General features: G+C 34.8%; 5 protein-coding genes across 5 annotated transcripts; all 5 read left to right on the top strand.

The window, feature by feature from the left end:
- Window positions 1-524: 524 nt before the first annotated feature.
- On the top strand, window positions 525-2,742 carry EV154DRAFT_600713 (uncharacterized protein; the record flags this gene model as incomplete). Its single annotated transcript, XM_051607183.1, has 9 exons — window positions 525-676; window positions 760-1,114; window positions 1,187-1,249; window positions 1,307-1,442; window positions 1,519-1,768; window positions 1,852-1,911; window positions 1,971-2,075; window positions 2,134-2,405; window positions 2,470-2,742. The coding sequence occupies exons 1-9, from the start codon at window positions 583-585 to the stop codon at window positions 2,740-2,742; spliced, it is 1,608 nt and encodes a 535-aa protein (XP_051460079.1). The 5' UTR covers window positions 525-582.
- Window positions 2,743-3,911: 1,169 nt separating this feature from the next.
- On the top strand, window positions 3,912-6,213 carry EV154DRAFT_501113 (uncharacterized protein). The gene is made up of 9 exons (XM_051600663.1): window positions 3,912-4,018; window positions 4,086-4,440; window positions 4,520-4,582; window positions 4,649-4,790; window positions 4,868-5,117; window positions 5,201-5,260; window positions 5,325-5,429; window positions 5,485-5,732; window positions 5,796-6,213. Exons 1-9 carry the CDS (start codon window positions 3,925-3,927, stop codon window positions 6,066-6,068), a joined length of 1,590 nt encoding a protein of 529 aa, XP_051460078.1. The 5' UTR covers window positions 3,912-3,924; the 3' UTR covers window positions 6,069-6,213.
- Window positions 6,214-6,274: 61 nt separating this feature from the next.
- Window positions 6,275-7,223, top strand: EV154DRAFT_501107 (ubiquitin-related domain-containing protein). The gene is made up of 4 exons (XM_051600662.1): window positions 6,275-6,336; window positions 6,390-6,685; window positions 6,740-6,959; window positions 7,019-7,223. Exons 1-4 carry the CDS (start codon window positions 6,312-6,314, stop codon window positions 7,060-7,062), a joined length of 585 nt encoding a protein of 194 aa, XP_051460077.1. The 5' UTR covers window positions 6,275-6,311; the 3' UTR covers window positions 7,063-7,223.
- On the top strand, window positions 7,224-8,284 carry EV154DRAFT_501103 (uncharacterized protein). Its single transcript, XM_051600661.1, has 2 exons — window positions 7,224-7,899; window positions 7,985-8,284. The coding sequence occupies exons 1-2, from the start codon at window positions 7,245-7,247 to the stop codon at window positions 8,047-8,049; spliced, it is 720 nt and encodes a 239-aa protein (XP_051460076.1). The 5' UTR covers window positions 7,224-7,244; the 3' UTR covers window positions 8,050-8,284.
- Window positions 8,285-10,194: 1,910 nt separating this feature from the next.
- EV154DRAFT_501098 (uncharacterized protein) lies at window positions 10,195-12,739 on the top strand (the record flags this gene model as incomplete). The annotated part of the gene is made up of 10 exons (XM_051600660.1): window positions 10,195-10,290; window positions 10,341-10,680; window positions 10,740-10,802; window positions 10,857-10,983; window positions 11,044-11,293; window positions 11,368-11,427; window positions 11,489-11,593; window positions 11,659-11,900; window positions 11,965-12,570; window positions 12,655-12,739. Coding segments are annotated over 9 exons (1,661 nt in total), but the record flags the coding sequence as incomplete, so codon positions are not given.
- Between the last annotated feature and the right edge of the window lie 108 nt (window positions 12,740-12,847).

Below are 12,847 nucleotides of genomic sequence, written 5' to 3'. Positions count from 1 at the left end.
AATAAAAGAGTTAACAAGATTAAACTATGAGAATCTGCACACTTAAAAAAATTAATCATGAGATGATGTAACATGGTACAAAAACATTTACCATTTTACAGGTGCCCAAAGTCATTTAAACAAAAGCATTTTCTCAATTGAGTATTGATTAATAATGTATGACATATTTATTAAGCATAACGTTAAACTTATTTTTATGCTCATTGACAAAAACGTGAAGTGGATTTCTACATTATTTTAACATGCTCCGGGAACAAAATGCGTTTCAAGACGTGTGCAACATGAATGTGAGAGGTAACAGAAAGAGATATGTAGACACTAAGTTTAACTTGATGTGTAATTCTCAGATGATATACCTGTATTCGAGTAACACAATACGTATGTATAAGATCTCTACTTTCAGATATTATTAAATAGATAAATAGCCAGCAAACTATAGAAAACTATAATAAAATATAAAGTTTTCATCTATAAAAGGACTGGTAATACATATGTTACACTTGTACTCTTTTCACTTTACTATAAATACTTGAGGAAAAAAGATATTACGATCGCCTGTTTCCTTTCTACCCCAAAAAAAGTATGAAGTTTAATCTTGCAGTCGTTTCAATATTTTTCTTGACAACGGCTGTTAAATATACGTCATCCCAAGCTGTTGTTCCTAAATATGCTGCATGTAAGTAGTAATTTCGTTTTGAAAAAAAATAAAACATTTATTTTAAAAAAAAACAAAAAATGCACACCATTGCATATCAAAAGCATGCGGTTATTTAGCCAAAAAAATCTATTGCTTGGGAGGGCTGTCAACTATCGATGTTCTTACCACTGAGGCCACGATGAACGTACTTGATATCGCTAATTATAATGGAAGCACATCCAAGGAATTAACCAGCCAATGGGAGATGATCGTAACCGATACAACAACAGTTACATTAGAATCGAGAAGAAACACTCAAACCATGCAATATCCTGACGGAAAATCTATGTTAATTAGCGGGGGCTTTAGTTCCACAGATGTTGCCTTAAAGGATCAAACTCTTATCTTTAACGGCGAGACTAGATCATGGAACCGTTCCGAAAATTATGTAGAATATCCATATGGAAGTAGACAGATGTAAGCCACGTACACAAAAGGAATTTTTTTTTAAAAAAAGGGCAAAACATTGATCTTTCTATTTTATCATAGCTATTACGCTGCCTCTGTATACGTCCCTGGATACGGAGTTGGGTTTTTTGGTGGCACTGAAGCGTAACGTTGTTTGATTTATTTTGTGATGCACAGAGTATTGAATTACACTCTTTTTAGGCTCGGCAATAACAATCACACCATACCGTATGTTTATAAGGGAGTTACTATTCCAGACATGGGTTTTCCAGGAGCAAGTTTTCAGTTTATCGGTTATTCCAATCTTACATTTTTGGATATCAACCGACCAGAACAGGTAATATGTCAGATATAATGACAGGACATTAAAAAGTTTGTAACTGAAGATCCCTCTTAAACATTATTGTTATTAGCCTTGGTCATCTTTTCCCAACCAAAAAAACTTGCCAGATGGATTCACAAGTTATCAACAACCCATTTTTGATCCCAAAACCAACATCATTTTATTTTTTGGAGGTGCTTATCTGAACACAACAACATTTGATGAAAAATTTTATGACCTCCAGAATGTCATGACCTTCGATATGCAAAATAGCCAGTGGGGTCAACAGCTTTTGCAAGGAACACCACCGACGCCAAGATCCGGTCATTCTGTAACATTGCGTAAGCCCTTTTTCTTTTTTATTCATGTACTACACATGCATGTACGTAGAATAATGACTTTTTGCATTAAAAAATTATTACAGTCAATCCTAGTCAACGACATGTTCTTCTCTATGGAGGTCAGGGTGCTGGTACAACAGCAGGTATAGGTTATTATTAAGTCTAAATATATACACTGATATTAATAATTAGTTTAAAATAGCTGTTTCGGATTACTGCTTTACGTTAGATCTGGATACGTTTCAGTGGACAAAACATGATTTACAAGCCGAACCTGGAGTTCTGCTATTGAGGACAGAACATTCTGGTAAATATTCTAATGATTAATTGATAATCGACATGCTAAGATAAATAACACTGTGTAGCGCTTACTATAAACAACGACACGGTTTTTATTGTTTTTGGAAGAGACGACACTAAAAATGCAACATTGGTACCCATCATGCTTAATGTTACCGATCCTGCACGTATTACCTTATTGGATAAATATATTATACCACCAGATATTGTCAGTAACTCAACGGATTCGAACCCTGTTAAACCCTCCAACACAAATTCTACTGAAACCCCAGATACACCAAAGCCAAAATTGAGCTCTGGTGCAACCATCGGCATTTCTGTTGGATGTACCGCTGCAGTAAGTATTGCTACCATTCCATTGTATTTTTATCGTATTTTTAAAAAACGTCTTTTATTATTAGGGTTTAATTGCAATTGCAGCTCTCGTGTTGTGGATCCGTAAAAGAAATAAGGCCAAAAAGCAAATGGAGACTATGGAGGTTGATTGGGACGCGATTGATTTAAATTATGCTGATACGCCTACTGTCAAACCAGCTGAAGAATTTTCTTCGATTCCGCAAGAAAAACCAAATGTTGCTAACAATCCGCCTTTAAAACCCCAAATTCCTGATTTTGTTGATGAGTCACCTGTCGTGAATAAGGATCACTCGATACAAAAGCCTGATGGATCATAATTCATCCTCCTCCTCCTCCTCCTCCTTCCACCTATATTACAATTCAAACATTCCATCGATGAATCCAAAGCTTCAGCTCTCTAATTTATCAATCTTTTTTAAAAATATAATAATTTTATTGTTTCCAAAACGAAATAGTCAATTTTGTTTAATTTCTTATAAAAGCGTTTGTTACTGTCAGACATTGTCTAATACACATAAATATTAGATGTTCGAAAAAAGTTTTTGGAGAAAAGCCAAATTCAAGAGAGATATGGGCAGTTGTCAGACAAAATAAGAAATATTACCTTTTTACGCTAACTAGAATTATACTAAACGCCTGTGTTACATGAGCCTAGCTACTTTTGATAAAGTTGTCCTTTAAAGAGAGTTTATCAATGAGCAAAAGAATTATAATGTATTAAAATATTTATAACATCCACGTAGTTTTGAAACTGCTTAGATGGTTCAGTGTAAAAAGGATATGTAGCGGTAAGGTAAATTTGGAGTCATATAATGCCCTCATTTCAAGAACGTCATAACTACTAATGGACATTAAAAATTAGTAAAAAGTTGATTGATAACATTTAAATCAAGAGGATTTAACGCAAATGAAATAACGGACTGCATTTGCAGCCGAAACTTATGACATCTTTCAGTATTTATGGTGCATCGATTAAATAATATAAATAAATCTATCTTTGGTATACTCCTTAAACTTCTTCAGAGTTAGACCTGCGTAGTATTTTCTATAACACAATTTTTCTTATACTTTTATAAAATGGTATTTAAATCTGTTTCGTAATGTCAAATACGAACGACAAGATATGACCAATGTGCCCCTGTTTATTTTACTCAGTATTTGTGCTTTTCATACCTTATTTAGAAGTATAGTGGCTGAGGGCTTTTCACACACTAAAATGATCTTCTGATTACACTCAGCTTTTGCAAAAAAAGTTTAGGATACGTACACACATATGCCGTCAAACATTTTCAAACTTTAGGTAAGCAACTTTTTTATATTTGTAAGCTTCTTAATATAGGAAGCTGCGGCCGAAGTGAAATTCATAAGACCATTTATTGTTCTTCAAAAAGAACAAGTAATACATATGTTACACTTATATCTTAAAAAACTAATATAAATAGCTGTAAAAAATAGAGAAGAAAAAAATTATAATATTTTTTTTTCCAAAATATACACAGATGAGGCTTAATTTTACAGCCTGTTCGTTTCTTGTATTTATAACAGCCATCAATCATGCATCATCGCAAGCTGTTGTCCCTCGATTCTCCGCATGTAAGATATTTTTGAAGTATTAGATAAGATCATCCATTTAAAAAATGTATATCATTGTATATCACAGCATGCGGATATTTAGCCAAGAAAATATATTGTTTTGGAGGATCGACTGAGGACGATGTCCTTACCACTGAAGTTAGAATAGACGTACTTGATATTTTAAAATATAAAGGGAGCACTTCTAAGGACTTATCCACACAATGGGAGAGCATCAGCACTGATACAGGAGGATTAAATTTAGAATCCCGACGGTTTGCTCAAACCTTACAGCTTCCTGATGGAAACTCCATGTTAATAAGTGGGGGTTCTGGTCCGGGAGATATTATGTTGAAAGATCAAACACTGATATTTAACGGTGAGACTAGAACGTGGAACCGTTCTATAAACTACGCGGAGTATCCATATGGCAACAGACAAATGTAAGTGGTTCATTCCAATGTTCCTTTTTCTCCTTTTTTCTTTTTGGAAAAATAATAAAACTTTATCTTTATCATTAAGATATAACGCTGCTTCTGTATACGTACCTGGGTTTGGGGTTGGTTTTTTCGGTGGTGAGGAATCGTATGTTTTTTATGTATTTTTTGTTTATTTTGTGGTGTATGGATAATTGAATCATACTATTTGTAGGACGGTATATAACAATCACTCGGTACCTTACGTATACAAAGGTGTCGACATTACTATAGGACATGATGAATATCCAGGCAACATGTTCAAGTATATCGGTTATACTAACCTTACCTTTTTTAATATCAACCATCCTGAACAGGTAAGATAAAGTAACTACTCCTTCCCTTAGGTGAGCGTAACTATTTTCCTTTCATTAAATTCCTTCTCAATAATTAGCCATGGTCATATTTTCCCAACCAAAGAAATTTGCCAAACGCTTTCACGAGCTTTCAAGAATCCATTTTTGATTACAAAACAAGCCGTATTCTATATTTCGGAGGCAATTATTGGGACACAATAAACCTTCGTGATATTAGCTACGACTTTAAAAACATCACTACGTTTGATATAAAAAATAGTCAGTGGGGTCAGCAGATCTTACAAGGAAATGCTCCAAGTGTAAGACAAGGCCATTCTGTGACACTACGTAAGCTTTTAGTTTGTTTGTTTTGCTTCTATGTCTTATGCCTTAGTGATTAGAATATTAACTTTGTAGCATAATTATTTTAGTTGATCCAGATCAAAGGCATGTTCTCTTGTATGGAGGTCAGACTGGTAGTTATAGTCCAGGTACATACATTTATTTATGTACGATCTGATAATATGCGCAGTAAATATTCACTGTTTATCATAGTTGTTGCGGATTATTGCTTTACGTTGGATCTGGATACATATCAATGGAAACAACATTATTTATCAGTTACGGATACAATTCCGCTGTTGAGAGCACAGCACTCTGGTAAAAAACCACGCTAGTTTATCATCGATATGCTAAAATATATAACATTGTATAGCGCTCAATATAGACAATGATACTGTTTTTATTGTTTTTGGAAGAGATAGTCTTAAGACTGCAACACTGGAACCAATTATGCTTAACGTGACTGATCCTTCACGCATTACTTTACTGGATAGATTTAATGTAATAGCAGGATCTACCAGTAACTCAACATATGCAAATTCGGATGAATCCTCTGAAACGGGAAATTCAAAATTGAGCTCCGGAGCCACCATTGGCATTTCTGTAGGGTGCGCATTCATAGTAAGGGTTAAAAAAACTATTGTATCAGATTTTTACATTGTTTCTCAAAAGGAATATATTCAGGGGTTAATTGCTATTGCGGCTCTCGTATTCTGGTTACGTAAAAGGAACAAGACCAAAACGCAAATGGACTCGACGGAAGTCCATTTGGGTTTCTATAGTCGTTATACGATTAATAGACCTATCAAACCTGACAGCGAGTCTACTGTCTTATATCAAAAGCCAGACACTGTTAGAAATCCAAAAGCAAAAACCTGGGTTTCTGGTTTTCCCGATTATGATAGATCCGCCTTAAAGGACGAACAATCAATATTACAGAAGCCAGAGGGAGCCTAAATTCTTATGTCCCTTCAACTATATTATAACCTAAACATTCCGTTTTCAGCAGTCTAATTTATGAGAAATAATAAATCTACTATTGTAAAATTGATTTGAATGCAAGCTCATCCAAAGCAAATAGAACTTGGTTTAATTCGAAAAATGTAATATTATGAACCCACTTCGTGCGCGTCATTCACATAACTCCGCTTTACATAAAAAAATATTTTTTTTCTTTTGATTTTTGATTAGCACCACATCATGTTGAAATTCAAGAAGCACGAAGGTAAAAATGGACTAAACATAATAAAAGATTCGCTTACACTAAAGCCAAATTAGAAAAGGAAGAAAAGGAGGTAGCACAGGAAGAACGTAAAGAAAGACGTAAAGATGAGTCACCACCAGCTCGTCGTACCCATCGTTCACCTCGTCGTCGCAGCAGAGATCGCTCACCTCCACGTCGTAGCAGAGACGATCGCTCACCTCCTCGTCGTCGTAGCAGAGATCGCTCACCTCTCCGTCGTAGCAGAGATGATCGCTCTCCTCGTAGATACGACCGTCGTGATCGTTCTAAATCTCCCGCCAAAAGAAGATCCCGCAGTCCACCCAAAGAAAAAACTAGACTTAGTGAAAAGGTAAAGAACGATAGAATGGGTGCTGCATAGAAATTCTAACTTGTTTGTGTTTAGCCAGGTGTGAAGAAAGTGATAAGAACACAACCTAGTTATACTCTAATCGAGTTGGAGGTAAATGATCGATTGGGTAAGAAGGTGCGTGTAAAGTGTGCACCCAACGATCTCGTAGGTGATTTTAAGAAATTGGTTGCTGCCCAGATTGGAACAGAGCCTGGAAAAATCGTATTGAAAAAGTGGTACAAAGAGTTTAAAGATCACATTACACTTGCTGATTGTAAGTTGATATTGATTGGAAAGGAATGTAAAAAGTGATTTTAAACATGTCTTTCGTAGATGAACTGCATGATGGTATGAATCTTGAATTATATTATAGATAACTCTTGGATCGCTCAGAGGTAGCTCCAGGGTCGTACGGGTTTTCCTGCTTGTCAAATAAATCAAAAAAAAAAAAAAAAAAAAAAAAAAAACCCTGGCCCTTTTTTATAACACACAACATTTATTATCCCGCCCTTTTTCCCTTTTTCTTTCCCTTGCACCAATTTTTTATTCTTTAAATAAAATGTCAAACGATGATAGAACCGAATTACAGCTGTTACGACAAGAAAACGAACTAATGAAGATGCAGCATAATGCCATGGAGCAACAAATTGTTGAATTACAAAGCCAAGTAGCAAATTTACAAAAAGTCATGACGCAAGTGCTTAAAGATTTAACAGGTCATGATGAGCGTCATGCGACCATGCTTGGTGAATTAAATGGACTCAAGGAATCAGTAATGGATTCCAACAGTCTAAACATGACAACAGAGGATTCTGGGTCTTCTATGCGCAGCATTCCTGCACCTTCCAAAGTGCTTGTCAACAACCAAAAGAAAAAAGACAATAGACTGTTTGAACTACGACGCATTACCAAAGATTGTATGCATGTCGATGATGAAGAAGCAGGTTTACGACTGTATAAATTACAAAAGACAATGGTCCATGTAGTTTCCGATTTAAAAAATTACATGAAGGATAAAAATGAAGATGTTTGTAAATCATGGAAATCGATTGATATTAGTACGCAACGTATTGCCTTTGAAATGGTCGAACGAGAGGCGGTTAGTTTGGGTGTACCGCTGAATCTTTGCATAGGATATTGGGGTGCAAGAAGGCTCATCAGTAAATCTTGGGCAAATGCTCTAAGGACAACTAAAAAACACGTTGGATCAGGAGGTTGCTTTTGTAATTCCGTTTTGTTTATTTCTTGATAATAACTGACTAAAAAAAATTAAACGCTCTCCCTCCCTCCTTCCAATAGATCCCGAGAAAGATGCTGATGATAGTTCATGTGCTGAGAATCACAAGAGATCCAAATTGCAATAAGAGCTTTATTGTAGTCGGAGTAACATCAAGCATTTTTATGCTTTGTTTGTGAAACCTATTTACACTTCAAATCCAGACATGTTGACAAAAAAGAAAGGTCTTAATGAATACACAACATGTGCTCTATGTTCTTTAAAGTATTCGCAACTCATACACTCGCCAATCAAGAAGCAATGTCTCTTTTTTCATAGTCCCATGATAATAAAATCACATCGTTTCATTTTTGTATTATCAATACTCCTGAATTTTTTTAAGCGTACAGCATTCGTTTTACTTACAATATGAACACAGAACTTAATGTACTTTGTACAGATAGGATCTTTTTATAATGCACAAACGTAAGGCTGCTGCAAGTCTTTGAGGAACGTGTGACCAAATTTTTAAAACTCCATTGTCAACCGTATATGTTCTTCAATGGCAGTTTATTCTTCTTTGTATAAAAAAGTACTGATATGATTTTTATTTGAAATTATATATAGAATTGTGCATAAAGTTTCAGTGAAAGACATATTTTTATACAGATACAAAAACATGACGCTACAGTCAAACCTATCTACTAATGTACCAGATCACCACGTATTTCACCTTCATCACTAAATGTTGAAAGGGATTTACGTCTCTTGTTTAAAAAAAGCGGTTATAAAATTTTTTAATTTTAATATGTACGTTTGAAAGACCCACGCAAGTTTTCAAACAATTTACAAGCTTTAGACCAGCGACCTCCTATACATTTTTTACGTACGCTATACGTATCGGGCAACAATCAGTGCCCTCTGTTGTTTTCTCTGATATTGGCTTAAATTAAACATTTCAGAAATTAATCGTTGGACCAGCAGTTATTGACTGCTTTGATATCCACATAAATCACATAAACAGGTACTTAGTCTTCGTCTATATAGAGTATGCATTGATCCATTGTCCAAATCTTCAAGCCTGTAAATTTTTATTTGATGCTGTTGCTAATAAAACCATCTAATTATTGACGAGAGTTTGAAGAAACTGCAGCTACAAAAATACTCGCCATAGAACTTAAAAATATGACAGAGAGGATTTGACGGTGTTTATGTCCAAATTTTGGTTCGTGACGCAAAAATCATGTACGGAATGAAGATGGACACAAAAGATAACCGAGATTAATTTGAGAGCTTTAAAACTATGTAGCTATTTCAGTTTGATGATTATAATATTTGTGGGAATGATACAAATTTTATATCTATTCAATAACAAGCGGATAAAAGAGACCTAGCTTATTATTGCTGAAGTAGCAAAACATCAAGTGTGTGCGAAGATACTACCTAATAGCTATTTTAAGAATCCCAAGATAAGGGTATACTAAGAACCTTCATCAGGAAGCCGAAATAAATTTAGGATTTATACTGAGTTAAGCCTCGGTGACAAAGTTCAAGGAATAATTCCAAATAAAGTAAGGATTCACCTAAACATAAACGCAAACGTAGACATGTGTACTAAGGTGTCTGGATTTTTTTATGTGAGTTGGTTCATATTTTTAATGCTTGTGCAACCACAGACTTTAGTATTATGTCAAATTTAAAAGTATTTGTTGTACTAAATTAATTTAAATATTTACATCAATCCAACAGTAGGTAAGCAAATTAAATTAGACTGGACATTTCAAAGAAATAACCCTTTGACGACACTGCAATATTTCTTAACTCCGATAGAGAACACTCTAAAATGTACAGGGCATGAGTTACACATCGTGTGAACTAACTGGTCGCAGTTGGGGGCTCATTGCGTTTTTTTTTTTTTTTTTTTTTTTTTTTTTGACGATTTTAGAATAGTCTGTACCTGGGTTATTTCTGTTTTCTTTGGTCTAATAATAGGCTTTTTTTTTTTTTTTTTTTTTTTTCTCGTGTACGATACCAGATCTTATAAGCGTAATATATGAACCTCAAACTTAAAACTAGTATGAAAGTGAACAAAATAACTTTTCAATCTCATAAATTGTAATACTTTCAACAAACTGTCGTTTTTTACTTTTTATATATGTACAAGTCTCACTCCATCTACACCGTGTCACCTAACACGTAAGTGCAACTTAAAGTTCATGTGACTCCAGCCGTATTACTATTTTACTATATAAATCGAGAAAAAATTGCCATTGCAATTAAAAAAACCTGGTTTAGATGAAACAAACAAATATTAAATTTTGGATTTTATTCTTTGCTTCTGCCAGCTACGTGATTGCGCAGAGCTCGAACGAACAAAGAATTAGCGCATGTGAGATATAGAAATAATGTAAAAATTTGTGGTACTTATTCAGCGCTTAGCATGTGGATACTTAGCCAAAAAAATATTTTGCTTTGGTGGTTCTGTGAAGGTTCCAAGATATACCACGAATAGCATGCATGTTCTTGATCTTACTACACTTAATGGGAAGACTCCTGAGGAATTATCTAGTAAATGGGCAGGTATCGAAGCAAATACAGAAAGTCAAAATATAGAATCAAGAGTCAATCCTCAGTCTACACCACTCCCAGATGGAAAAACCTTGTTAATAGTTGGTGGTGGAATTGGTGGGGCTTCTCAAACTGTATCTTTCAACGGGGAAACTATGTCTTGGGATTTCTATCAAAATTATAAAGATCCCTCTATTGGAAATAGAAATATGTGAGTAGCAATCTGGAGCGCAACAGAATATCTCAAAACTAAAATATGTGCCACTATAGCTCAAGTGCAGCATCGGTATATATTCCGGAATATGGTTTCGTACTTTATGGGGGCATAGAAGAGTAAGCTTAACTGACGAATATTGTTTCGCTTGATATTAAATCTAGTTTAAACAGTGTTGACAGTGGTGGTAATAATTTTACCTATCCTGGTGTAAATACAGCTAGCTATATGAATAATTATGGAGTTCGGTATATCGGTTATCCAGAACTAGAAATATTAGACATCAATAACACAGAAAACGTACGTTAATTTATATGGTATAAATTGTATTCACTGATTATTGATATGCTACCATTATAGCCTTGGAAACCTCACATTTCAGAAAAAAACAGAACAAATATTTTTCCTAACAATCAAGCTGCTATATTTGATTCTAAAAACAATATTGTTTTTTTCTTTGGGGGTTCACGTTATAACCCTACAACTGGTCGTCAAGTTCCATTTCTTTTTGATAAAGTTATGACATTCAATCTCACTACGAAAAGCTGGGGGGAACAAACGTTAAAAGGTCAAGGACCATCTCCGCGATATGCACACTCGGCTACAGTGGGTAAGTTGATTTAAAATCAAAACCCTCTAATAGCAATGCAATGTAAAACGTATTAACTCATAGAGTAAAACTAGTGGGACCTAAACAAAGACATGTTTTGATATATGGTGGACAAAACGGGAGTGCAGATAGGCGTAATAGCGAATCAATCATTTAACTAAAACAAACTGACTAATGCATATAAATATTAAATAGCCGTATCAGACTACTGTTACACTTTGGATCTTGACATGTATCAATGGACTCAGCAGACAATTCCAGCACCCAACGGCATAATATTAGCCAGAACAATGCATTCAGGTACGAAACCCTAGTAGCATATAAACAAAACGTCAATGTCTTACGTCATTCGTAAAAAAAATTAGCTGTTACAATAACAGATAGCATGTTATTTATTGTGTTTGGTAGAGCGGCCGACCTTGAACTTGCTGTAACATTACTCATCCTAAACGTTGCGAACCCTTCAAGCATCACTTTATTCGATAAATTTATTGATCCCGCTACCATAGGACCAACAAATACAGCTTCAGATTCTTTTAATGATACTTCAAGCAAAGGATTAACTTCCGGTGCTATAGTTGGCATAGCTGTTGGTGTCTCGATCGCAGTAAGTATTTGATCGTGCGGATTCGTAGTTGTTTTATTCATAAAATACTGTTTTCTTGCCTCAGGGTATAATAGGTATTGCTTTAATACTTTTCTATGCAATCAAAAAGAGAAAAAACAATAAAACAGAGAAAGCAGAATCTCTTATGGAGGTTGACTGGGAAGAAGTCGAAAATGAATACCCAGATGCTCCTGCAGACTATCCTGAAACTCATTTTAAACATTCCTCCCAAACACCAGATGATATGTCTGTGAATCAAAGTACACAAGTACCGGATTCTTCAAGCCCGTTTTTAACAAAAAATACAGACACCATGTCTGAGACTCAAACTACACAAGCACCGAATTCCTTCAGCCCAACAGCAACAAAAAATCCGGATGCTCAAGGTATCCAGGTGCCGGATTCCTCAAGCCCAACTTTAGCAAAAAAAACAGCGCCCTAATGGTATCTGTCAAATTCAGCCACAAGCAATAAACATTTTTTCCAATTCAGGAACATTTCTCGATTAAATTTTTGTTACCAGATAAATGTCCCATTTATTAGGCTTTCTATATTTTTTAAATATACATACCAAGCCAAACTTTTTACTTTTGATAACTATTTGGCGGTAAATCACAGGCCCTCACTATCTCGGCTTGTATTAGGTGATTAATACAGTGTTTTTGAAAAGGTTTATTTTTAGGTTTCCCTATTACGTGTGATACAATAGCATTAGTTTAACAATAATATCTATAATCATTTTTTATGTCTAAAGGGCTGAGTGTTTTGAATTTTCGGTCTCCAAGTGTGATAATAGTTTTTGCCGTTCTTCGGGTAAATTAACGGATCAATGAAGCCTAAGGAGTAGGTGTAAAAAAAACAATTCATGTTCACAAAAATAGCTATCATTTTTAAGTTCACAGCCACAACAAAACTTTCGAATTAGTCATATTAGTAAAAAACTGTGA

This window comes from Mucor mucedo, assembly GCF_025094135.1.
Source record: "Mucor mucedo strain NRRL 3635 chromosome Unknown EV154scaffold_23, whole genome shotgun sequence".
In the NCBI taxonomy this organism is placed as follows: Eukaryota; Fungi; Mucoromycota; class Mucoromycetes; order Mucorales; family Mucoraceae; genus Mucor; species Mucor mucedo.
The sequence above is the reverse complement of the archived record's forward strand: the minus strand, read 5'-3'. Positions and strand labels throughout refer to the sequence as shown.